Source organism: Gopherus evgoodei, chromosome 9 (genome assembly GCF_007399415.2).
Source record: "Gopherus evgoodei ecotype Sinaloan lineage chromosome 9, rGopEvg1_v1.p, whole genome shotgun sequence".
In the NCBI taxonomy this organism is placed as follows: Eukaryota; Metazoa; Chordata; order Testudines; family Testudinidae; genus Gopherus; species Gopherus evgoodei.
Window position 1 is genome coordinate 106,445,908 of NC_044330.1, and position 26,118 is coordinate 106,472,025.

The 26,118-nt window shown below is 48.8% G+C and overlaps 1 protein-coding gene across 1 annotated transcript; it reads left to right on the forward strand.

Annotated features, from left to right (window-relative positions):
* Positions 1–11,627: 11,627 nt before the first annotated feature.
* On the forward strand, positions 11,628–13,509 carry LOC115658039 (nyctalopin-like). The gene is made up of 2 exons (XM_030576501.1): positions 11,628–12,043; positions 12,156–13,509. The coding sequence occupies exon 2, from the start codon at positions 12,197–12,199 to the stop codon at positions 13,427–13,429; it is 1,233 nt and encodes a 410-aa protein (XP_030432361.1). The 5' UTR covers positions 11,628–12,043; positions 12,156–12,196; the 3' UTR covers positions 13,430–13,509.
* The last annotated feature ends 12,609 nt before the right edge of the window (positions 13,510–26,118 follow it).

A 26,118-nucleotide genomic window follows, 5' to 3' on the forward strand; every position in this document is an offset into this window, starting at 1 on the left:
TAGACCACTGGTTCTGGAGCACCGGCTCCCTCAGACATGCCCAGGAGCCCCAGTGCCAGCAGCCCACTAAAGCCTTTGCAACTGGGGGGCAGAAGGTCCAGGCTGCCCTGCAGATCCCACCCACTGCCTGACATGACCTGGACAGACTCAGCCCAGCAGCAGTAACAATCAAATACCACCCCAGAGAAGCTGGCGCTCAGGGGGCTGCTGCAGGGAGCTGCCCCTGTTCTGGTGACTTTGGGGTTATTGAGACCTGGGGCTGTTCTCGGGGAGCTAGCCCCTTCTCTATGTGCATGTGTGATCCACACACCTCTTGGCCCTTACTGTGGTCACCTGGCAGGCAGGGCAGCGCTCCAGTCCCATCCCACTGCACGGCCGCACCCTGAGGCATAGCCAGACCTGCCTCGGGCCCACACACAGCCTGATTTTAGTGCCCTGCCTGCTGGATCAGCCTCTGTTGCTAGCACCAGAATCACCAAATGAGCTGGTGGGAAGGGCCCTCTGCTGTTCCCTCACAGCCTAACCGGGTGTGGAGACGTATCACTTTTGATGACGTTTTCATCAGAAAGGGGAGAGAGAGTCTCTCACACTCTATGGCCTGGCTAGGGCACTGGCTGGGACTGGAAGAGCCAGGGTGGAGTCCCTGTTCCGCCTAATTCAGAGCCAGCTCACTCCAAATCAGGGACCTGAACCTGGTCTTCCACATGCCTGGGGAGTGCTCTGACCAGCAGGATGGACACAGCCACCCCCCCTTCCCAAGTCACTAGCTCCACTATTCATCTGAAAACGGACCTTGACACAAGTCTAGCCTGGGGAAGAGGGTTGAAACAAACATTCTGGTTTTGCTCCAGCATGGAACAAACACAAAAGACTTTGACTGTTGCCATGCAACTGAACTGCCGTCCTGGGCTCAGTTCTGACCCTCTACCCACATGTCACACGCTAGCCTAGTGCCTTAATACAACAGCATCCAGGCTTTCTGCTGCAGGGAAAGCCAGTGAGGGTCAGTGCTCATAGCTAATCCCAGGAGCAGAGACCAGGCCGGAGCAAGCTATGTGAGAGGGAAGGGAAGGAGATTCTCCTGCCAACCCAGATGGGACTGGGCTCTGCCTCTTGTAACAGATTAACCACAAACCTGCACACACATCCCCAAACGGGCCTAGATCCAGGGTGCACTGGGCAGCAGAGGGTGCAGAAGTGCAGGCCTCTTCATGCCACGACTGCTCCCTGTGTAGGGGTTGGACACCTTGTTATCCGAGAACAGAAAGCAGAGGGATGCAACTGGTGATCAGATACAAGTGTCTGCGCTGGCCTGCCCTCCTCCAGCCCCGAAGGCTTCCAGCAGGACATTGGCTTTATTCTCATCGTGCCTAAGCACTACCCACAGCCAGTCCAGCCAGGTGCCTTCCCTGGCAGGACCCTGAGCGACAGCCCAGATTGCGAGGAACAATCCATAGGGGAAAATGGCCTGTCGGGTTCCGGGTTTCATAAGCTGTGTGTGGAGCAGAGTTTGCAGTGCTTCATACACAGCATTACTAACCGCTCGACTGGATGGCTCACAGCCCTCTTGAAAACAGACCGTCTATGCCAGTGGTTCTCAGACTGGGATCTGCAGAGAGGGGGTCCGTGAGTCATGTCCTGGACCACCAGCCCCACTGATCAACTCTTTGCCCTCCCGCCACATATCTCCTGCGTACAGGGAATAGCTGATCAGCACCATGCAGGAGGTGCGGGGAGGGAGGGGGAGGAGCGTGCTCAGGGAAAGGGGTGGAAAGAGGCAAAGAGGAGGAGGGGCAGAGGTGGGGCTTTGGGGGAAGGGATGGACTTGGGAAGGGTCTGGGGATGAGTGGGGGTTGAGCACCTCTGGGGAAAATGAGATGCCGGCTTGGGGGGTCCATGAAAATTTTTAAATCAAAATGTGGGTCCTTGGATTGATAAAGTTTGAGACCCGCTGATCTATGCAATAGCCACTAAGAGCTGGAGATCCGGGCGCCAGTCCAGGGAACCCAGGGCTTTCCTCTCTTCTGCGGGGGTAGCTGAATAGGGCAAAGGGAATCTCCAATGCACACTCCCTTAGAGACTGGGGAGCCCCGTGAGCCAAGCAACACGGAAGGGATCTGTTCAAGAGAACAGGGCGGGGAAGACACCACACCATGCTGCCCTGATGGCAGACTGAACACCTGCTCGGACATCCAGCTAATGCTGTTAAAAACCCGTCTGCAGGACTCTTGGGGCTCGATGTGCCCTGGAGACTGACCTACCCTCTCACTCCAAGTGGAGCCTGTGGCCAAGGAGAACACGTGTGAATGGGGATGATTTTGCTGCACCTGATCAGCCAATACACAAAGGTCTCAGTTTCCAGGGCTGGCTCCTTGCACAAACATCCCATTCCCTAGAAAGCAAATCAACCACACTGCTCGGCAGACTTGCTTTTGATTCAACATGTCGTAAAACCTGGCCCTTACCGCACAAATCAACATGACTGAAAAGCAGAGAAACTCCCTTATTCCCTCTTTTCACTGCAGCACACCTAAGCCAGCGCTTCATGGACAGAACAACTGAACAGACGTGCCCACGATTTAAAACCTACTGAAACAACAGTGACACTGCTGTGGGGATCAACGTATGAAACAAAAACAGTCGAGTGTCCCAGTGAAACCATATGCCAAGGGCAGATAAACAGCACAGCTGCAATCCTGAATCCAGAGCAGCACACGCGTCCTTCAGGAAGGACGATATAGAATTCACCCTCCCTCTAGGGTAACTCCCCTGCTCACACATCCCCATTAGCACAGGACCTGTGCTAAGATTTGTGGGCTGTAAATTCGAATCAGAGGCAATGGAAAAATGGTATGTGGGGGTGAGGGTAAAAAAAAATAACCTTGTTCTCTTGAAATTCTTCATGGGAAGTTTCAACATTTTTCAGTGATTGATGAAGAACAATTAGTTTTCAAAACAAAAAAATAAAACTGTTCTCATTTTTCAATTCAGTTCGGGGGGGGGGGGTTCTACCTCCCCCTTCTTTCTCCTTAGCCACTGGAAAAGATCAGGGGAGAAGGGTAGAAATAAAAACAACTAAATAAAAAAAAAAGTCTAAAAATTTTCAGATTTTTTTTTTACTTTTAAACCTGAACAAGTGTTTTAAAACAGAAAATTTTCCACAATTTTTTTAGAAGGTGCCACATAATTAGAAACCACTGAAAATGAAAACGTTCACCTCGCTCATATCATGATGCTCCAGCACTACAAGGAGGAAGGTAACTTTTGAACGCCATAACAAGGGTTATATTTCACTAGGTGCGCCGTGCTCTCTGTTGGATAATTAGCACCGAACACCTCCGTAAAGAGCACCTGGTGCATGCGCACAACACAAACCCGACTCTTTTCAGAGCTGCAGCTGACACCCATGTGCCTCGCACACATGAGAAAAATTGCACATTTTCACAAGCCCACATCATTGATCGATAGCCCTGTGCTCCTGGGTGAGTTGAGAGAACGTCGCCCCGCAGCCGTAATTCTTGCTGCCAGCTGCACTGTACATAACCACTTCTGACAGCGCCTTTGCCCTGCTTGTTCAAACAGCGATAGGCTTTGTGATGAAGAAAAAAAATCAGTAGCATGTGAAAGTTTATTTTGCATGATGCTGAAACCAAAGGAATGTTTAGATTGAAATATAAACAGCGTTTTCTTCTCCAGATCCTTTTCCGTTCCTCGGCGATACTTGCTCTATCTGGCCTACCAATACCTGTGGGAATGCCTAAAACCTCACCACTGGCTTGTCTCAGAAGAGGTCAGCCTGGCACTCTGAGGCGTGATCGCAGCAGGGTTAAAAAGAGAAGCAGAGACGCAGCAGCACAGGCTAGCAATGGGATGAGGAACCCAAGGTCCCCGGCGCGCTTGTACGGCCCACAGGGAAGCCAACGTCTCAGCATCTAGGCTGCTGCGTGTTGCCATGCTAGAACGGGGAAAGCCACGGCAGCTACTTCCACCCATGCTGGGATTGTCCCTCAGATCACAGGGCAGATGTACCCTTAGTAGCAGAGGGATAGGCCCAAACCTGGCATGGCCTCTGGCTCCAGCTCCAGGCCAAAACCTCATGACCAGGCGGGTCTTTGCACACCAGCCACACTCCTCACACACCCATTCCGCAGAGACCTCTGGAGCTGGGTTGGTGGGGCACCTAATGAGGAGGGGCTTGGCAGTGTACTCCCCCTTTCTCTAGACTCTCCAGAAGCTCCCCAGAGAGATCCCACAAGAATCCGGGCCCACAGGGTGGGAGCGGGGGCGGGGGGGGGCAGGGAGATCGGTTGATTTCCACTGAGCACTCTTCTTCAAACCCTCCTGGTGCAAATCGCAGGGTGGAACGGCCCTTACCCGCTAGATCAGGAACCATGCTTTTGAGGGGCACCAGAAGCCGGGAAGGCCAGGCTGATGCATGGCGGCCAATGGCTCTTTTCCTCTCAGACAAATGACAGGCAGCCTGCGGAGTTTTGGGGACAGAGGCAGGGGCAAGGCCACCCAGCCCTGCTGATGGACGGACGAGCAGGAAGCACCTTCTGTTTCAGCCCCCTTACCTGAAGCTAACCCAGCTCGAAGCCTGCACTGGACATGTACACGTGCATTTCAACAGAAGGCTGGGCCCTGCACATCTCTCTGTGCTCATCTTGAGCAGAGGCTCATCTTGCTAACATCCGCCCAAGCGTTTAACGGTTGGTTAGAAAATTACTACAGTAAAAACAAAGCTGATTAAAGGAGAGTAAATCTGAATCCATAATTCATCATATTGTTTTCGTAAATTAATAAATGTACATTAAAGAGTTTGTGTCTGGGGTTTCACAGGGAAGCTGATAACTGCTGCTTTCCCAGCCCTCGCCTGGAACATTCCAAACAATGTAATATTTCAAAAATGTTCTAGCAGCTTGTCAAGTGTTACTCTTGAGGTTAAAACCTCCTTGGCCTGCCAAATTCCTCCATGCAGCTCCAGATGCACAAGGCATTTGTGGATTTAATTTGTTTCTTTTAGGAAAAACATGGGGAAAACTCATGTAAATTTTCTCCCAAGAAACTGAATCAAATGTAGGTCAGTAACCCACAGCAGAGTCCCACTCCGGATGGACTTAGAACAGGATGTCAGAAGTCGGAGAGCAAGGTCTGCCTCGGCCACATGCCAGGAGCCCCAGGGACTTGCCGAGAGCACACGCACTTTTGAAACAAAACATGCCTTTATTTTTTGCTGGCTTGCAGACACTTCGCACATTCACCTTCAGAGTGACCTGCCCACAGTTGCTTTCTCACAATGCTTCATACAAACAGAATGAGACACTCCAGGAAAGGTTTGGGGATTTTTAACATGCAGCCATTGGTGAAACATTGTGGGCGCTCATCTATCCCCTCCACTGTCCAAAGGCACTACCTGTGGAAAGCCATGGCCTCCAGAGTCTCTTTGGAGGGATGGGGCGGGCTGCGGTAAGCCAGTGTTCTGGATGACTACCCTTGTTCTGCTTGGGCCCATCATCTCTGGTCCTGGCTTTGCAGGGGGAGGTCTCCATTCTCTCCTCTCTCTGGAATGGCTCGTCCTGATGATGGAAATATGGACCAAGAAGCCCTGTGATAATACAAATCAAATAACACTAGTAAGACTTCACTGTTCCTGCAGTCAAATAGAAAAGGTACCAAAATTATCCTAGCTCCATCTCTCCTCATTTAGAGGTAAGAAATAAGGTTTGCTGCATTTATAGCTCATTGGACCCACAAGGCACAACAATCTCACCAAACACTAGGAGAAATAGCTGATGCCAATGGTACGAGAGACAGACCAGGAGAGAGTTTGGCACAATGGAATGAAACCATCCGGGGCAGTCGCACTGAAACCAGCCACTCCTCCACGGACGCTCTCTCACCTCTAATACCATCCAACAGCAAAACCTAAACAGGACAGGAAAATTAGAAACGTGACCAAAGAGGTGGATCATGGCTTGGGTAAAATACTAAGCATGACATTGGACATCTCCAGCTCCACAAAGCCTCTGCAGTGGGTCTGCTAGAAAATAAATCCGAGGGAGCAGCCAAATCGCTGCCGGAAGAATAGTCAAAACAGGAATTTAGCCTGTGCCTGGGTCTGAGACATGGTAACAAATGAACCAGAAAGACTCAGACTTCCCATGCGGAGTGGAATGGCGAGGCGTCTGAGCCAAACACTCGGTTTATGTACTCTAGGAAACGTTAATGACAGAAGCGGCAATGGAACAAAAGAAATCATCCCTGTGAAACACTAAGACCTATGGCCCTCATGTGTCAGGGTGGAAATAAAATGAAAGGCAGTACATCAGCAGTAACAAAAATCAGGAGCGTGAGCAGAAGGTGACCCTTCAACTGGAAATTCCTCATGGCAGGAACCTCGTCTTCGACCTGTCTGTAAACGGCCCCCCCCACACACACACTTATGGCACTAGGTAAATCATAGAGTTATATCAGGTTGGGCAGCCTTCATTTCCTGGGGCTTTCACAAAAACAAGCCCTCTCTAGGTACATTACACTGTGTGAACATCAAGTGCCTCAGAAGCAGAGTGTGGGTTGCATGGAACTAACTGGAAACGCAGCTAAATCAAGCAATATTTGGCGTTTTGGCAACATGCATTATTGTCACAACTAGTGCGAAGCGTAGGCAACTTTGCAGGTCATGAAGCCACACGGGGCCAACCTGCAATCATCAAAAAACAGTTCTACATGATGCAGCATCTTGCAGTGGCTGCCTGTCTCCCAACAGTGCTGTCACCACTGCATGCATCTGGAAGTCATAAAAGGGCTATAAACAGAAAAGAAAATGGAATCACTGAAGCCATAACAAGATATAAATATGATATTTATGATATCCAAAACCTCTGTGTGTTTAAGGAACATTTTGAATCAACAGTATATTCCTCAGCCCCATATGGTTCTATTTTCCCACTAAGTTTTAGTCCCACTAGGAAATATCTGGCAATAAAAAAAAATTCTAAGAGCGGTATAAATTTTGATATCTAAAAATTTCCATTAAGAAATTAACTGCAAAATAGCCAGCATGAAAGGGAAGAGAGTGGAGTTGAAATCAGGACCCTGAGAATGGCTATGTCAAGATGCCCAGAAGATGCGTGATTGAGGACTGGATAGCCCTCCCGTGGGCGGAGCTGCTGGACTCACGAAAACAAGCACAGAGCATTTGTAAATAAGACAGGCAGCACATCAGCTGATCTACCTTGTTCACTAGGAGCTAGCTACAAAAAGTAAACAAGAACAGAAACAGAACATCCCTGGCTGGAAAACCAAAGCAGCTTGCCAGCCTGCTTTGAGAAGGGTAACCCCTGCCCACTTGGGGAGGCCCACACAAGGTCTCTAAAGTACCAGATGATTGCAGTTCTGCTGACCTAGGTCAGAAGAAGCCAGAGGGACACTGTCTCGGGGAATTGTGCATGATACAACGTGCTGCGGTTGCACAGTGCATGTCGGCACACAGGGATGGGAAGAAGGAATGTGTTTGGATCAGTGCTTTCAGAATGCACTAGCCAATACTCCAGACATGGGCGCAGATGCAAACAGCCAGTAAGGTCTAGCTAATGACCCCAGAGTGCATGTTTCTGTGCTCTGTTTGGGCAAGGGGGACAGGTTCCATCCCCCAACCCTCAGGGAAGTCTCCTGCACAAAGCCAGATCCTTCAGGTTTGGGGCTGAAAAATCAGCATTTGGCCTCTAGGAGGGACATCTGCAAAAAGTGCCACATGTCCTCCTAATGAACAAATGGTGGTGTTTCCAGCTGGGCGGTGGAGGCCATTACACAATGCTGCAATCCCAGCCAAGCTTCCAGAGAAGAGTAGTTCTTATGGGGCTTTTGTTTCTCTGTTTAAACTCTGTAAGGAAAAAAACAAACTCAAGCTGCAGCAAACAAAGGGATCAAATGAAGAGGGAGCCTTCTAATCTGCCGCTGCTACAATAACACAATGCATTGGTAACGAGATTCATCTCGCTCTCACTCATAGCGTGCATTGTACGTCTTCTGCTGGTTTCCAGAGGCAGCTGGCAAGGCCGAGCGGGAGCAAGACCATTGTGAGAGATGCAGGGAAGAGGGAGGAATGGAAGGAAACCAAAATCTGGAGGATATAGAAAGGAAAAGCTGAGACAAGAAGGGGTTGAAAACAGACAGAAAAATGAAAGGCAAAGGGAGAAAAAGCATAAAGGAACAGAGACACTGAGGGAGAAGGTGCTTTTAAAAAGACATGATTAAAACTAGTGAATTCCAGTATAGAGAAGAAGAAAAAAAACCTGGAATCATTAAAAATTAAAGAGCAGAGATTGTGTCACTGATTATTTTGTTACCATGTCAGCTGTGATCAGTTGTCTAGTCAACTTGGCGTCGTAAGCTAAACAATCAGATCTCTCACTGCCAGCCATCAGTTGCCAGAGATACAATAATCAGTCCCCAAAGGTCTCTCAGATATTCACTACGACTCAGATAAATTCTCCTCTCTGGGGCGGGTGGAGTCCGACTATGGGTCTGCACTGTAACAGGCCCCCCACTCTCCTTCTGAATCCACCAAGCACATTGGTCAGCAATGCACACCAGTTCTTTCTAACGGCAGCCCAGTGTTTCCCTATTAAATACAGTACTGGAGGGAAGCAAAGGGGAACTGGAGACTTCCCTGGGGGGATATGGGTACAGAGGTCCTCTGAGATTGGAGGCTGGGTCATGCTAAATGAGACCATCCCCTGCTCCAAGTACTATATTCGGAGCAGGGCCAACACCCTAGACCTGAGACATGGGTCTGGATCCAGATTTTGGATGTGCCTCAGAGTGCAGAATGGCCAGGATTCCACATTCTCATTCAGTCCATTACAGAGACTCGGGTTTGGGTTGAAAGTTCAAGGGAATGCTCAGGTCGCAGGCTGGTTCACGAAGAGCTTTATCAGACTGCAGTGAGCATACCCCGTTACCTCGAAGGAGAAAACCACTACAGGAGAAGCCAGAATACTAGGTCCATACCCATGCCTTTCGCCGGGACTTTTGCTTAGCCTTTTTGGGTAGGTCTAGCACTTTTGCTATGGCCCCTAACCAGATCAATTCTGGTCCACCAGGACCCCACCATAATACACATTGCTGGTCTCAGGACTTGGCGGGGAGAGGGGTCTGTGAGGTAATCTGTTGGGATATCCCCCCAAAGTGAACTCACTCCTTTTACATGAGCATGGTGGGGGGGAGGGGTGATAATTTGAACCCTCCAAACCCCAACAGCCTTCTCTGCAGAAGTGGAGTCCAGTTGCTTGTTCCTTTTTATAAAAAAAAAAAAAATGTGTCTTCAGAGCAGTCTTCACAGGGAAAAGAGCCAGAAACACATTTGGGGTTTTAAATAACATTTGAGGTTCATCTTTCCATTCTAGCTCCAGGATCAAAACCAAAGGGCATGAGGACGTGACCCCAGAAGGAGCTCTGGCTGCTTGCCTGAAACCTTCTCCTGTACTGGAGAGGATTAACATTGAGATAAAGGCAACATGCTGCTTGTAAGGTTTCTGTGCTTTTCCCCTACATTGATGATTTACCATTTACATTCCAATTAGAGTGCGACAAAATTTCAAACAAAAATGCAGATTCTGGTCAACTGAAATATTTAGTGAATTTGTCTCAAACTTCACAAATTGTTTTGGTAAAAAAAATATGGAAAAAAAATCCAAAAAGGTCTAAGTGATTTGTTTAACAATTTTTAAATTAAACATTTCAAACTTTTCAATTAGAAATGACTCTTCATTTCAAATTTTATTTCAATTTTATTTCCAAAATTTGTAAAAAAGTTAAAGAAAAAACCCTCAGAAACAAAAATGTCCTGTATCAGGTCAAAAGAAATGTGGTGTTCAATCTAAAATGATTCTCCCCTTCCCCCATTTTTCAGTTCAGTCACTGAACCAAAGAATTGGCCATTCTCTGAGCTTTAATTCCAATAGCACCCCTGGGCGCCATTTGAACACATAGGGAGAAATAGTCCCTTTGCACTGTACAGTGTAAACTTACACCCTAAGGCCCTAGTCTTGCAGTGAGATCATGGAAATGAACTCTTACGCCCATGCAGAGCCCAGCTGAAGTCACTGGAGGATCCACTGCCATGTTGCTCATTGCAAAGTCTAAACAGTGGACAGCTTATTGGACACTGGGCCGGGCAGTGGAGAACTGGTGCCAGAGTTGAGTCCCAAGAAGCGTGCATCTGTTTTTGCTCAAAAGAAAAGTCAATCAGTCAGGGCTTATCTCAAGCAGTCACTGTGTCAGGATCATTTCACATTCGAGTGCATTCCAGGCTGCCGAAAGCATCCATCGCTCTGACACAAGCCGGCCTGCCAGCTGAATCAGAGTCAAACTGAGGCTGAGGAAAACGGCCGAGAAAACAAAATGTGATTGTTAGCACAGTGCGATACATAGGCAGTGCTGACCCTGAACTAGCCGTAGACAAAGGCATGAGCCCAGCGTCTGAGCGCCTCTGGGGCAGATCGGCTGTGATTTCGTTTCCCATTGGCTGGGTATCAGCATGAGCACCAGGCACTTCCTTCCCCAGGGCTGGGACAGCAGGAGAGCCTTTGAAGGGGAAAGGAGGGAAGAAAAAGTCTAGTTGAATTAGATCATTTAATTCAACTGTCTCGTTATGCAGGATATCTGCTTCTGCAGCACTTATGGCCACTCCGCACAAATGCTGCCTTGGCTTATTCCCGGGGGGCCTCGCCTGCTCCCCAGTTACTATGGCTCCCCCACCTTAGCAAACAGTTGGCACAGATGCTATTTGAAAGCAGTTCCTGTTAGCATGGCCATGGCCCCCCACATCAGAATGCCCTATTGCCCGCTGGGGACGGCATCCACCTGGTCTGCTGCATTCAGAGCAGGGACTTGATGCTGGGCCTCCCACATCCCCAGGGAGTGCCCTCATCACTGGGCTAGTGGCCACTCTGGGGTGGGGTCTGTCTCTCTCTGACCCAAGGAATGTTTAATTCTTTGGACCTAGTGGAACAGCTCCAGCAGGAGATGCTGGCCGAGTGAGAGCCCGGCTCAGAGGAAGGTTTGGTTGTCACTGATATGTTGCGGCACAAAGTTTTGGTTTCACCTAATCTGCATTTGCTGATGAAATTTTCCCTACTCCTCTACTGTCAACAGTCCACAGCAGTGCCAGGCCAGTTCTGGTCACCTGCCCCCCATCCTTTCCCTGCATCTCTTCACTGCACCCCGTTGCAATGCCAGCTAGGACAGGAGATTGGGGTTGCAGTCAGAGCATTGTGGTCAGTCCTCCCAGCTCAGTCACACCTTCAGGGAATGCTTGGTGATCTGCCCCCGACTATTCTCTCATTCGCATACCCACTTCCACAGGCCAGGAACTGCAGCAGCATCTACTTCCCCAGACAATCCCCTCCCAGTGGGGCACTTGCTGCCGCACAACACAGCAATACAGCCACATGGCCAGAGGCGTATTCAGGGCGTGGCTGAGCAGCTCCTGGGACAAATGCTGTGCGTGGATGTGGCACTCCAGTTTTACAAGGAGGTGCCTGCGGGGGGGGGAGGGGGGGGGACTGTACTCAGGGGCTGTCTGCATCCCACGCTTCTGCACAGCAGCACTATATGTATCCGCATTTCTCCAGGCCTGAAGTGCCCTCAGCTTTTGCCTGTTGACACCTGGTACTTCAGTGAAATTGCCAAGCCAGGTCTGAGAGCACAGAGCACAGCTCTCCTGCTGTGAGAGAGGCCCAGGCACCGGGAAGTTGCAGCTTTTGCAGGGCAGATTCTATAGCAAAGCTTGTTGTTCCCCATTACCATAGCAAGAGGGGCAGGAAAACCAGCCCTGTACCCGAGAACAGCGCAGGGCTGAGGAACTTCCCTATTTCCCAGCAGTATTCTCTACAAAACAAACGCCAAAGCAGCTTTTGTCTGCCTGAGAACTTGAGCCCCACTGGGCTGCAGCCCTCTTAAGCTGCCTGATTTAACTTCACCGGTGATCAGAACACAGCCCAATTAGCCTTGCAGTGTTTGCTCGTCACGTCTCCAGAAGGTTTGTGCTCTTTTCTCCCACCCTTGCTTTAGTAACTACGCAACAGTTGCTGCAGGGTTGGGGCTCTGACGGGACATGTTCTTTCTTATTCTTTCTTTGTTTCCCTGTGCAGCGAGGATTGGCCTGGGTGTGAGTGTGGCTGCATGCCCCAGCATGTGCAAGTGCTCTCCTGAGGACACCATACGCTGTAACAAAGCTGGACTGAGAACTCTTCCTGCAGAACTAGCAACATCTGCCGTTTCTTTAAACCTGTCTAACAATTTGTTAAGGATTCTTACTGCCAACACATTCCGAAATCTGACTTTCCTCCGCAGCCTCTGGCTGGATCGCAATAACCTCACCTTCCTGTACCCGGGAACCTTTAGTGCCCTCAGCAATTTACGGGAGCTGGATCTCGGCTGGAATTCACGCTTGACACACCTGCATGCTAATACTTTCAGGGGACTCTCCAACCTCATCAGCCTGGATTTATCTAGCTGTAATATCTTCGAAATCCACCCATTAGTGTTTTCGTATTTGCTGTCTCTACAGGTACTTGACCTAACATCCAACAACCTGCATTACATCCCGCAAGCCTTCAGAAGCCTGTCCAGCCTCACGAGACTATCTTTGGAAAGAAACCACATCGAAGCCATAGGCCGAGATTCTCTGAAGGATCTGAAAGCCCTGTACGAGCTGAACCTCCGGAAGAATCGGATCTGGACAATTCAGAATGATGCCTTTGCAATGCTAAACAGGCTGGGGCTGTTAGATTTAGGACACAACCATATATCTGATTTGCCTAATCAGCTTTTCAGTGGTCTGATCCAGCTCAAGACCATGCATCTTGAGGCCAACAAAATCATCAGAATCAACTGCTCTTTCAATAGCCTGCGTAACCTGAGAAAGCTGTACCTGAATAACAACCACATCTCATCCATTTCCCAGGCTGCCTTCTCCAATTTAAAGAACCTGCAATTCCTTCACTTGAACAAAAACAATTTAAGTTCCCTTCCCAAGTACTTGTTTGCAGAGCTGCCGAAACTGAAATACGTGTTTCTGTCCCACAACCCCTGGAACTGCGACTGCAAAATGCTTTGGTTCCCCACCTGGATAGCATCATACAAAGGGGCGATTGAGGGGATGCAGTGTGCCTTTCCAGTGCTTCACAACCAAACCCTGCTTGACGTCTTCACTCACGGCGAATTAATCAACTGCTCAATACCACCTGGGCTGGCAAGTGCAGACAAGTGCAAGGAGACCGAAGCCAACGCTGCTGCCATGCCACATGCTATTTCTGATGAATTACTTTGGATCACACTCATGTGCTGTGCTTGGCATTTGGCGGAGACACTAGACAAATCATTTTCTGGACTTGGATCAGATGAATCAGCATTTTTTCTGTAATCTGTTTATAAAAAGTGAACAATGGATTTAGCTGCAGGAATGTGCTGAGATTTTGTAAATGAATAAACTGTTGACAGACAGCGTTTACATCTTGCTATTGGCATTGCAAAACTAATTAACACAATGACTATGGTAACAGGATTCTAATAGGATTGCAGCATTCCTGAGGGTGAAAAGGTCAGGTTATCAAATTCTATGCCAGGGCTCGGGCTGTTAATCTGTATTAATGCTGCAGGGCATGAGTGGAGGGAAAGACTGCTCCAGGCAGCATTATCCTTCGCATGAGACAAAACCAAGGTCCCTTTCGCTTGTTTCTTGTTGGCATCCAGGTGAAAGTTGAAGATCCTACTTTTTGGTCAGTTTTCCCTATTTATAAAAAGGTTCCCATGCCCTTGTCTGTGTGAGCTGCTGTTAAATGTAGAGTCTCTTCACCACCAGCCTGTGATATGTCACTTTGCACAACACTTTGAGATGCCCTGAGTCTGAGCATTCCTATATATATCTCAAGCTCTAGTCTCTTTAGTTTAGAATTAATCAGGTTAACACAGGCTCTCCTAGGGATACAGAATGTCGTCCTGTGCCTCTGGACAGCACCTCCCATATTTATCTGCATTTCTTTAGTGTGCGCAATGTCCCATCACATCTCAAATGTCTATAAAACCACGTCAGTAATTTAGGGTCTACTTAAATGTGCAGTGTTTTCCTTCAGCTCATACCCGGGAATGTGATACTATATAAAACACTTCTGCAATAAGAATTTAAAAGACAGTGAGTAATGGAGCACCAGCGAGCATGTGCCTGTCACAGAACTGTGGCATAAAGCCGCAGTATTTTAGCTCTCCATTATTCCTTACAGTAGCCTCATGTAGCACAAGCCTCTGTTTAGGTGTTTGAAGATGTGACAGTGGCGCACGCATTCAAAAGCAGATTTGCCTTGTCACCTTTTATCAGTAAATATCCAGGATAGTGTAATTTCATCTCCCACATTCCCAAACACCATCTCCAGCTACAGGGAGTTTCCACAAGTCCCTGATGATACCGCAAGACCCCTCCCCCACTGTTTGAGCGGTGCATTCTTTCCTCCCCGTCCAAGAAATTAGCCTCATTTATCTTCCCAGGAAGAATTTTCAGTGTAAGTTGGTGTTTAAAGCAACAAAGTCCAAAGCCCAGTGCTGGCCAGGGGACCAACTCTTTGAGAGCTCTGATATCCTCATAGTACCATATTTAATAGTAGCAGAATTGCACAGAAGTGAAAGATACCTTTTAAACTGTCAAAACCAAACCAACCTAGAAGTAATTGCCTATTTAGTGATTTAGTATTGGTGGGTTTGTTTTCAGCCTTTATCTATGCCAGTTCCTCTCTCAGCTCTGTGCTGGCTGGCCTGGTTTGATTTACTGCCTTTCTACTCTGAAACACCCCCTGTAAACCTGCTTCAAACATTCCATTAATATCTCTTGAAAATTGGCAACCAGCCACCATGGGACAGGAGGCTGCTCTCTGCAGAGATTCAAGGGAAGCAACTGGCCCGGCACAGGAATTCTGTAAACAGAATCAGTCAGAAATGGATTCCGGCTGGACAGCAGAGCCTGGCTGCAGCTGGGAGACCGTATCTGAAAGCAGCCAGTGTGCCCTTCTGTGAGCCCATCCACTTTCTACAAGCTACTAATCAGACATACCTCACTAGGGCTCTCCATAGTCCGAAGGCTAACTGCCCTAGGGGATCCGATAGCCCCAGCTTCTCACCGACACATGGCATAGTGCAGCTCCATGAGGGAAGGCAGAAGTCGCCTTTCTGGGATGACCACCACCTTTGTCTGATATTTAGCACTGAATCAATGTCCTCCAGAGCTAAGATCATAGGCTAGGCTGTGGAGACTCCAAGGGTATGTCTACACTACAGTAAAGGATCCGCAGCTGGCCCACTTCAGCTGACTCAGGCTCACGAGACTCGAGATGCAGGGCTATGAGATGCAGAGCAGATGTTTGGGTTCGGGCTGGAGCGTGGACTTGGAGACCCCATGAGGAGAAGGGGTCTCCAAGCCGGGGAACCAGCCCAAGCCTGAATGTCTACACTGTTCGTTTAGCCCCATAGCCCCAGCCCTGGGAGCAGGAGTCAGCTGCCCCGGGCTCTGAAGTGTAGATGTGCCCAAAGAAACAGACTCACACACTAGGGCCGTAACACATTCACATCCTCTGCACGCTGGGCATAGGGGCACACAAGACACGTGCTAGGCTGGGTCCCGAGCATACGGCAGAGCCACCAGCTGCCAATGGGCCAAAGGCACCCATGCAGAAGCAAGGGGTCACACTGAGGGTACAGCTATACTGCACGGTCAACCTGGGCCTGTGGGACTCAGGCTTGTAGACTCGATGTTTCCAAGCCTGGGCTTGAGCATCCGCACTGCCTTGTAAACCTGCACTCTCGCTCGCTGGGCCGGGGTCCCACCGGCGCGCTAACACGTCCACACTGCACTACACAGTCTTTCTGACTCAGGTCTGCGGCGCGAGCTGCGGCCACATTGCACAAGTCACAGCGGGACACGGGCTCTGACCCACCCCCCAGCAGGGCCCTAGGACCTGAGCACTGGTTGACCTGAGTCAGACCGATTCATGTGTGGATGGAAAGGGGGTTTGGCCTCAAACCTGAATCAGAACCCAGGCTTGGTGTGCAGTGCAGACGTACCCGCAGGCACCCCTGACTTGGCCATACTACCCAGGCCCCAGCCCCAGCCCTCCCTCTGGAGTGATTCTCCTTTTGCACCAACACTCCAGTGAGAACCTGCCAGCACAGCAGTGCCAGGAGGCTGCAGCACAAGACCTGGGTCTGCCCTGATTGGGGAGAGGGGCAACTGAATTGAAGGCAATTTAAATAAGTGATTACAGCACTTTCTAGTCATGGGCAGCACTCGCAGGAAGTTTGTGTCCACAGTTTTAGCCACCAGGTTGTTGAAATTTGCGATGAGCATTGAGCAGGACTTTGGTCACAACATAGCATGCTTTGTATACAACACACAGCTCTGGAGAGTCACTCGACACACAAAAACAATTGAAAGATTTCAGAGGCCCTTCATTGATTACAGATTGATGACACTACTGAGACAGTCTCACTGGCAGGTTGGGTTGACCTTAGTTATGAACAGCTGGAACCGCCCAAGGATAGAAGCAAAGTAACATTTAGAAAAACTATGGAATAATTCCAATTACTAAGCCAAAATGACTGACCATAGACAGAGACCAGAACAGGAACCAGAGGCTGAGATGTGGGTGATGGAACATAATCCTGCTCTTCTAGCATTTCAACACTGAAGATCCAGATTTCTACTTCAGATCTATATTTGCAAAGAAGATTGAGTTACACAAAAATGGTAGAAAACTGTGGAAGTAAAATCTTAAAATCTCACAAGACAGAACAGTTAAATTCAGCACTTTGTCAATTTTTAAAAGCCCCGTGCTCCTTTGCGGGTAGCTGAGCATCAGTCAAGTGCCCTTAGTATTGGAAATTATGTAATAGGATTGGTGCTAAAAAGCAAATATGTTGGTAAAAGTGCGTTCTTAGCTGAGGGCAGGTAACTGGAGTGGAAGCAGTAACTAGTTAGTAGACTAGGGACAGTTCTCATCAGCATTTCCTATTGGACATGTGTGTGAAGATTTCCTGTGGTTGTGCGTGGGGATTAAACATGCTTACAAAGTGAAGTGTTTTGTGTTTCTTGGTTTTCTTGCATTTTCTCAGAAGAAAAGCCACTGGGTGGGCAATATCCCAAGCCTGCCATACTCCCACCAGATGGGGTAACTTCTTACCCAAGAAGTGATCAGAAATCAGGAAAACTCCCAATCACAGTTCAGCCTGCTGCTCTTTCACACTGTGTCGGTGTCCCTTGGGTTCCTGTAGATTAAGGACGTGCAATGGGTGGGACTTGGCTGGAAGTCATACAATACTTCTGCCTCCAGGAGGTTCTGCTCATTAATATCAGTTCTACAGCACTTGTCATCGGAACATCTCCAAGCACTCAAACTCTGTACACTGATTACAAACTGGAGGTCAAAATCTGCCCTCCACAGCACACGTAGGACTCCCAGGGACCTGGTTTGGAGGTGTGAGTTTGGGAGGCCAGGGTTTTGCAGAATTATATATCATTTTAACACATACAGGTGTACATGCATGAAAACAAAGTTTCTGCTAGTGAAATGCACCCACCTCTAGGATAGACGGCAACAGCCTTTAAAAAGCCCAGCAGACCAACACAAAGTGAAAATAGCGCATACAGCCAAAACTCCAGGAAATGTTTTAGTTCAGCAGACTAGAATCACAATTACACAGTTTGAATGCAGCCAGGACCTCCCTTACCTTGTCGAGTGTCAGAGGAGGTTCTCACAGCAACCATGCTCAGGATCGAGGGGTTATGCTGGAGCTGAGCAGGAAATGATTCACATCCAATAAAAAAACCACAAGATTTCAAAAAAATTTCCTATTCCACATTGGGCCAAACTGAGACCTTTCCAAATTTTTCAGGCAGAGACCCCCAATAGCCAAGAGCTCGGTGGTAAAGGCAGTCACCGGGGTTGTGGGAGACCCAGGCACAAGCTCCAGCTCCGTATCAGGCAGAGAAGCACTTTAAGCACCACAGAATCCCTCCCATCACACTGGGACCTTAGATCAGGACCAGTGACAGGGGAAACGTTCTGCTGTATCTCCTCCAGCCACTCCTAGTGCACCTAGGTTGTCTCAGGGAGAGCCCCAGCCAAGCCCATCACACCCAAGCTGGGATGCTTGCAGGCCATGTCTAGTTTTATAGAACTGTCTGTCTAATAACAAAGTTGGATCCTAACAGTAAGTCTTTACCCGCTGACCCCACCTGACCTTTCCTAAGCAAGAAAAAGAGAAAGATCAAATGTTTGACTTGAACTCAGGCTAAACAACCGTTTCCTCAGTCAGTCAGGAATCTTGGCAGTTGGCAGTTTCTCAACTGAGGATCCTGTGACTAGTTCCATGTTGCAGAATTGCTGTCGACATCCCCTTACCCCTCACTGCTCCTGGCAGAGTAGCCAGGGGGTCTCCTCTATGATGCAGACGCAGTGACAGGGCACTGCAAGAGCAGAAGGTTTCCATCTCCACTCTTCCAGCTGGATTGCAAAGAGCGAAACATCTCAACTAGGAAGTCAAAGTGGGAGCACAACAACTTTGCACTTCCATGGCTACTTGCCGACTATGCTGTTCAATACCTGATTATTGCTCACATGTAGCAGGGCTGGGCTGGAAAATCCTTAATTTGCTGCTAATTTGTATATTAAGTCCCATGATTTCACAGCTGGATTGTGTTCCCTGCCTGAATCTGCTCTGTGAGTTACCTGGCAGGCAGTGCAGCCAAGGGGCTGGAGCACTGGACCAGGAGCCAGGAGACCTGGGTGAAACTTCCAGCTCTGACACAGACCTGCCGGGTGACCCTGAGTGAGTCATTTCCTCTGTCTAGACTGCAAGCTCCTTGGGGCCACCTGGGACAGCTAAGAAGTGCTGCTGAAGAGGAAGAGAGGGCGCAAAGGACCCGCCGCCGAAGTGCTGCTGAAGAACGGAGCGGCGCGGCTGAGCTGCCACCGAAGTGCTTCTGAGTTTATTTTATTTTTTCGCTGCTTGGGGCGGCAAAACCTGGAGCCGGCCCTGGCATTAGGCTCTCTCTCTCTCACACACGCACACACACACACACACACACACAGTTTAAGGCCAGAGGGGACTGTTTTGCCGATCTCACCTGACCTCTTGCATAAGCCAGGCCACAGGACTTCACCCAGAAATTTCTGCCCTGAGCCCTCAACTTCTGCTCAAGCGAGAGCAGATCTGGTAGAAAACGTCCTGCCCAGGCCTTTGAGACCTGACCCAGCAAGCTGCTGAAGGGGGTTTACCATGTAGCCCAGGGATAGGCAACCTATGGCACGTGTGCCGAAGGCAGCACGCGAGCTGATTGTCAGTGGCACTCACACTGCCCAGGTCCTGGCCACCCATCCAGGGGGCTCTGTGTTTTAATTTAATTTTAAATGAAGCTTCTTAACATTTTTAAAACCTTATTTACTTTCCATACAACAATAGTTTAGTTATACATTATAGACTTATAGAAAGAGACCTTCTAAAAATGTTAAAATGTATTTCTGGCCCGTGAAACCTTAAATCAGAGTGAATAAATGAAGACTCAGCACAGCACTTCTGAAAGGTTGCCGACCCCTGATGTAGGCTGATCCGTAGGGTTGTGTCCGTGGTCTGGATAAACAAGATGCTCCTTTTTAACAGCAGCCCGGTACCACTGCTGTACACAGCCAGTGGCAAGGTCAGGCCACAGCCCAGGAGCACACGGAGCCTTCCCCAGAAAAATTAAGGCCCAGCTCCCCCTGGTGTCCCAATGGGGCAATAACATGCGGGTCATCCCAGTTATGATTCTTGTTCTCCTTGTGATTTGCTCATCTTAGCAGGGAAGATTCCTGCAGATAAAAGACACTGCACCCATTGCACAGCCTTATCCAGCTACATGTTGTCCATGGGGCCAGGGACAGTCCGTTAGTTCTGTGTTCTTACAGCGCCTACAGGAACAGGGTCTTAGGCCATGATTAGGGCCCCTAGGTGCTACCGCATTACAGATAAACACCAATCTCTGTAGGAAGATCAATAGTAAACATGTTTTCAGAACACTTTTCCCTTTGCTGCCTACTGCCACCCCCGGTATGCCACCACCTTCCACGTGCCTTCTCTGCAAACAGGGTGGCTGCAATAACAGGACCATTCGCATGAGACTAGCATGGCCCACCCCATCACACAGGCAGATCTTCAGTACCAATCAGCTGTACCCCTCTATTACAGGGCACCCAGTCTGTACTGGTCTGAAGAACAGATGTCACAAGGAGCAGCACGTGGGGAAAGGAAAAGAAACAACATCAGTCTAATCTCAGTTTTAAATTGTTTAACTGATGGTAGCAAACTCAGCTGATTTCAGTACTATCGATCCATGTATTGGCAGCACTGGCCTTGCTTCCAATAACCTGAGGCTTGTTTGATAAACCCAGCCATAACATAGGGCCATTCTAGGTTGTTTTTCTTTTTGGACCTTGCATCCGACTTCTATAGGTCAAGGATCTGCTTAGACTCATCGCAAAGCCAGAACTCTTTCACCTCCACAAATCTGCACAGAAAATCAGACACAGAATTACTTTTTCCAATCGACATCTTATTTGGGGTGTTTAGACTCAACATGATACACAATGTAACCAGCTACGACGAATGCTTTATGAACATCAGAAGATCCCCCATTGCCAGAGAGTTCCAGAGTTGGAAGTCTGTAGTTGCCAATCGTTAGCATGTGGCACCAATCATTCTCCTGCACATAGTCCTGCCTATTTATGAGAAACAGCAGCTGATGAACAAGTCTGACCTTCCATGGACGACAACAGAGCGTGATGAGAGCCCTCACATCCCCACCCATCTTGCCCTCTCTCACACACGACTTCGCACAGCTTAGAGAGAATGGCCATTAACGATCTCGAGTCATGTGGTATCTCTTCTTTAAACTGTTGACCCATTGGGGAGGGCAGGACATGGAGTCTGCCTGGGCGAGAGAAGGGATGAAAACACAGAGGGGTGCAGTGACTGAACTGGCAGCTTTCCAAATTAAAACCACTGCAACCAAAGCAGCAGGATTTACACATTTCAGTTTAAAATTATATTTGGACTTCAAGGGAATAGCTTTAAGTTTTTGAAATTCATCCCCCCCTCAGCAAGACCCAAAGACATGCTGGGGAGGCCAGATGTTGCCCTTTGTTTGTGAGTACAGCCCAACCCATCAATGTGAGGAGCGGATAGTAAAGAGTCACTATTTGGAATATGGTAGGAGCTACAGATGGGGGGTTGTACACGTTCCTGAGAGGCTGCTCAGTCCAGAGCATGGGACATGGGGCACAGGACTGGGACTCTGGTGATCTGGGTTCCAATTAAAGGACACGCTAATTCCAAACAGCACCGGACCCGGCCAGAACAGATGCAAAACCTGCAAACGCATCTCTGCTGCTACAGTGATCAACACGCCCACAACACAGCTTTTAAGATCCATGGGTCCTACACATGCCTATCCCAACATGTGCTGTACCTCATCCAGTGCACTCAATGCTCCAATAACTCCTGTGTGGGTGAAACCCGACAATCACTGCACTTTCGAATGAGCTCACACGGGAAAATGATAAAAGGCAAAAACGCCCTGTCACCTGTGGGTGAACACTTTTCCCAAGCGATCACTCTACATCTGACCTCTCAGTCCTCATCCTCCAGGAAAATCTGCACCAGCACCTTCAAAAGATGAGCCTGGGAACTTAAACTCATAACTCTGCTAGATACTAAAAATCATGGGCTGAACAGACACACTGGATTTATGGCTTATTACAACAAGCTGTTACCCACTTAACCCCCTCCCACTGCACAGCTTTCTCCCCCCCCCTCCCCTTCTGTGACCAGAGAGGTATTAATGGGCCACTTCACCTTGAAATGTGTGTTAGCTACCTATGCTAAAGGGTCGGTTCCACCTCGTGTTTAGTTGTGGCACTGAGTACATTTCCCAGATCTGAGGAAGAGCTGTGGGCAGCTCGAAAGCTTGTCCCTCTCACCAACAGAGATTCTCTCCCCCACCTTGTCTCTCTGATATCCTGGCACCAACAGGGCTCGTTGTGAAGAAAGAAACATTTTCATTGCAATTCAGATGGAATAAAAATGAAAAATATTTTTCCAATGTCCGTTTTTTGTATTTTACTCCTGGCACTTTTCCTTCCCACTCACAGGGGGAAAGAAAGAAAAAGGTGTTTTGAATAATGGGTTCAAATCAATCTGGGGAAAATTCAAATCAAATCCGCAACAAATTCAGACAAGAATTTTTGATTATGTTAAAAAAACTGCAGAAATAAGGCCCTATATTTTTCAACCAGCTCTTGTTTTAACTCTTCCTCTCTGGAGAAGCGAAGCACCTGGATGCTCCCATATAATGTAGGAAATGTAGGTTCTCATTGTGAAACGACATTCCAAGGGTGCTTTACCTAGGAGAGGTGGTGTGGGGACAGCCAAGCAGGATTTGAAAGACGGGAGCTGGGATGCAGCCCAGCAATGACATTAGAGGCTAGCAGCTTAGTTTCATTTTCAATGCTCACAGCCAAATAAAACCTCTACAGCACTTTAAAAAACCCTCATTTCCCATTTGCTTTGAGACATTTCTGTTTTCCTGCTCTGCTGTGAGTATCAAAGCTCTCCAGGTTCATTGCTCTGGTCCTTTTCATCCTCCTAGGACATTTCTGCCATTATTGGGCCATAATAAACATTTCCTTTTAAAGACAGCTGTACGTTGGTTACATATGGGTCTGCTGCATGACAGCTCGCCAGGTCACCGCACACAGGTAATGAAAAGCAGGGTGAGGGTTTTCGGGGAAGAGGAGGAAGCTGCAGTTTGCTTGAGCCCATTTCAGATTCCTGCAACTTACCCCTAGACCCTTTCCCCATATAGCACATGGCTGGTCAGCATTTGCCTTCATTTCCCTTGCGTTTCAATCCACGAGAAAGTCCAGTTTCAATGATCTGGCAGTAATGGTTCTCTACAACCTTATGTTGCTTATTGCTCCTAGTTCTTTTAACTTCCAGATACACACAGCGATTCCTTCAGCTCGGTTTATGCAGTACTGGATGACAGGCAACTAAATAGTCGACACCAAAGGGTTTTTATATTGCAGTCATTTAAAGTCAGAGCTTTCTTTTCTGGAGGCATTTGTTTGGGGCTCATATTTATTGGAGTACACAGGGCTGCCCCTTGGTGGCGCCAAAAACAAAGAGAACTGATGGGTTATTCAAGCGATTTCCCATTTACGAATGAGAAATCACCTGACTTCTAACTCAAAAGGCCAGAGCACGTGCTGAGGTATGCTGGAGGTAAGTAATTGCCTGACACTCCTTTCCTGAGCTGAACCCGGACCGGCTGGGATCCCATCACAGGGGTGCGGAGCGGGTTTATTCCCTGCACCGTACGGCCCCCATCGCCACAGAGCTGGGGGGAGCAGAGCCTGCCCCTGGAGATAAATGCAGGTTCCACGAGAGGAGGGGGCCAGGACATAATGGACAAGCTAGAATAAAATCTGCACTGGGAGAATTGCCGGCTAACAGGAGCACAAGGGATGTCTATAAGGGCAGTACAGGGGTGATTCTAGTGTCACAGAAAGCAGCCTGGGGGCATGGAAAGGTGCCCAGCGTAGTCTCTTCCCTGAGTAGACTAGAGCCTCAGAAGTGTGAGACACCCCACACCTCACAAGAGGGAGAAGACAAGGGGCCATCTGACAGCAACAAGCCATAGCGCAGTGTGCTGGAGGTCAGAGGTGAATGGTTAAGTCAGGGGTTCTCAAACTGGGGGTCTGGACCTCTCAGGGGGTCACGAGGTTATTACATGGGGGGTTGTGAGCTGTCAGCCTCCACCCCAAACCCCGCTTTGCCTCCAGCATTTATAATGGCGTTAAATATATTAAAAAGTGTGTTTAATTTATTGCAGGGGGGTCATACTCAGAGGCCTGCTGTGTGAAAGGGGTCAGCAGTACAACAGTTTGAGAGCCACTGGTTTAAGTAAAAGGAGGATTTTGATGTTTTTAAGTTACTCATCTGTTCCTGAGCCACTGTGAGCAACTGTTTGAGGCACTGCACTGCCTTTCTCCAGCTCTGTTAGCGAGCGCTAATGTGTGGTTGAATTAAGAAAAGCAGAAGATGAGTTAGTAAATATTTTATTTCCACCCCTCTTACCATCACCCTAGGGACATGTCAGCACATTTATCTCCAGCCACTTCAGGGGTTCTTCTTCCCTCTGTTGTCCAGCACAATCTCTAGGAGCAACTACTCTGCAAAGTGTGCAACAACGTGCCAACAGTAACAACCCTTCATGCTGGGCGAGTGTCCAGGGTGATGTGACAAGCCGTTTGCTCCTATTACTTGCCCAGTGGGCAAGCAGATGCCGGTATATATTCCCTCCCCTCCCCCTCTTGCAGCTACCATTTATAACTCTAACAAACTAGTAACTCCAATACCTAGGAAGTAGAGATTAGAGGGGACGTAGGATTCTGCTCGAACGTTCCAGAGATTTTACACAACAGCTGACAACAAAAACAAACTTGCAGCTTCTGCCATGCAGGTCAAGGTTGAAGAGGCTTTTATCCCAGGGATGGGCTGGAGCATTGGCCGGATTGACCGAATGCTAGGAATAGCTGTCTGGCAACCCAGACTCTTTTCTGGAGACCTAAGAACACTTAGCAGCATCAACTGCAGCTTTGTGCCTTAGAAGGAAAGTAAAAGTGACGTTGCAAAACCAAAACCAACAAGAGCTGTGGTGCAGTGGAATGAAACGAATATTTAGGGCTCAGTTTTGCTGCTTTCACTGCCCCACCTGGCAGGGGCACCCGAATGCCTAACACTAGTGCGAAGAGTAGACGGTGGGAAGTGGAGTTTCCGAGCTACCCTGCAGCGCAAGGGCAAAGGTGGTGGCTGGGAACAGCCCTGCAGTGACTCAGAGATTTGGGCCATCCCTTCTCCAGGGTGAACCCGGCCCCTGTGGAGAAAGGCTAGTAGTAGAGACATCACAGGAGCTATTCACCACTTCAGAGCTATTTGCCAGCCTGAAGAGTGCACAGGCCTCATGCTGCCCCTCAGCACCCCGAGGTACTTTCAGTCACACTGGTTAACGACTGTAGAAATGTGGTCCAGAGCGGGGTCAGACAGGCATTCCGACCAGATGAGCACCCCTGAATCTAAAGATTAAGCCAGCGGGTTAACTCACCACCTCTGTTCTGGAGCACACTGGCCAGCCATGAGAGTCTAGTGCCCTCGCATTCAGGTTTATTCCTTCAGCACTAGAACGGTTTAACATATGTTGAACACACCAGTTGTGTTCTTTCCCACTGGTCCCAGGTTGTCTGCATTGTGTTCCCACATTAAGCAGCTGCCTCCCTTTCCCAAGCCCAGAATATCTCGTCCTCAACATAGGGTAGAAAAGTCAGCAGAGCTCATGACTGATGTCTTCAGTTTGATTGGAAATTGCACCTGGACTCCTACCATAACACGTCTGTAGCTGCCCGCACGCAGGCTAGCTGAGGCGGGGGCAGCCCGTCAGACCCCATTCTAACAGCAGCAACCCAATCTATAGACCATCCCCCATTCATTGCTATTACCAGCTGATACCTCCATCCCTACCACTGGTGACTTTGTGGCATAGGTGGGTTCTGCTGACAGACAGTCCAGTATAAGGACCTCTCCTCTCTTCCAGTTTTTCTTCCTGTGCCAGTCTCTAAAGTGTGTTTCCATTCCCTACGCAGGGAACGTTGATGCTCACCGAGCTGACTTACGATCAGACTAGCTCTGCGTTTATTCTTCCTGGACAGCTGCCAGTGCCGGGTGAGAAAACCTGCCGGCCTGCTGCCAGGCTTTCCACTTCCTTTCCGCTGCCACCAACCTGCTCAGCAGTTTAACCCAACTGTTCAGCACTACAACTTAATGAAAGCAGATCGACAACCAACCGCTGGTGGCTGTGAGATACCACCCAGGAATGGCGCATCTCCCAGCCACCGCACGACCCCAGGAATGGTGCATCTCCCAACCACTGCACTATGCTAATCCAAAAATCACACTGATAATGTTGCCTTCCCTCTCCCC

What these genes read in the sequence shown, in the direction of transcription:
- LOC115658039 (XM_030576501.1), top strand. Translation starts at nt 12,197, where the DNA reads ATGTGCAAGTGCTCTCCTGAGGACACCATACGCTGTAACAAAGCTGGA.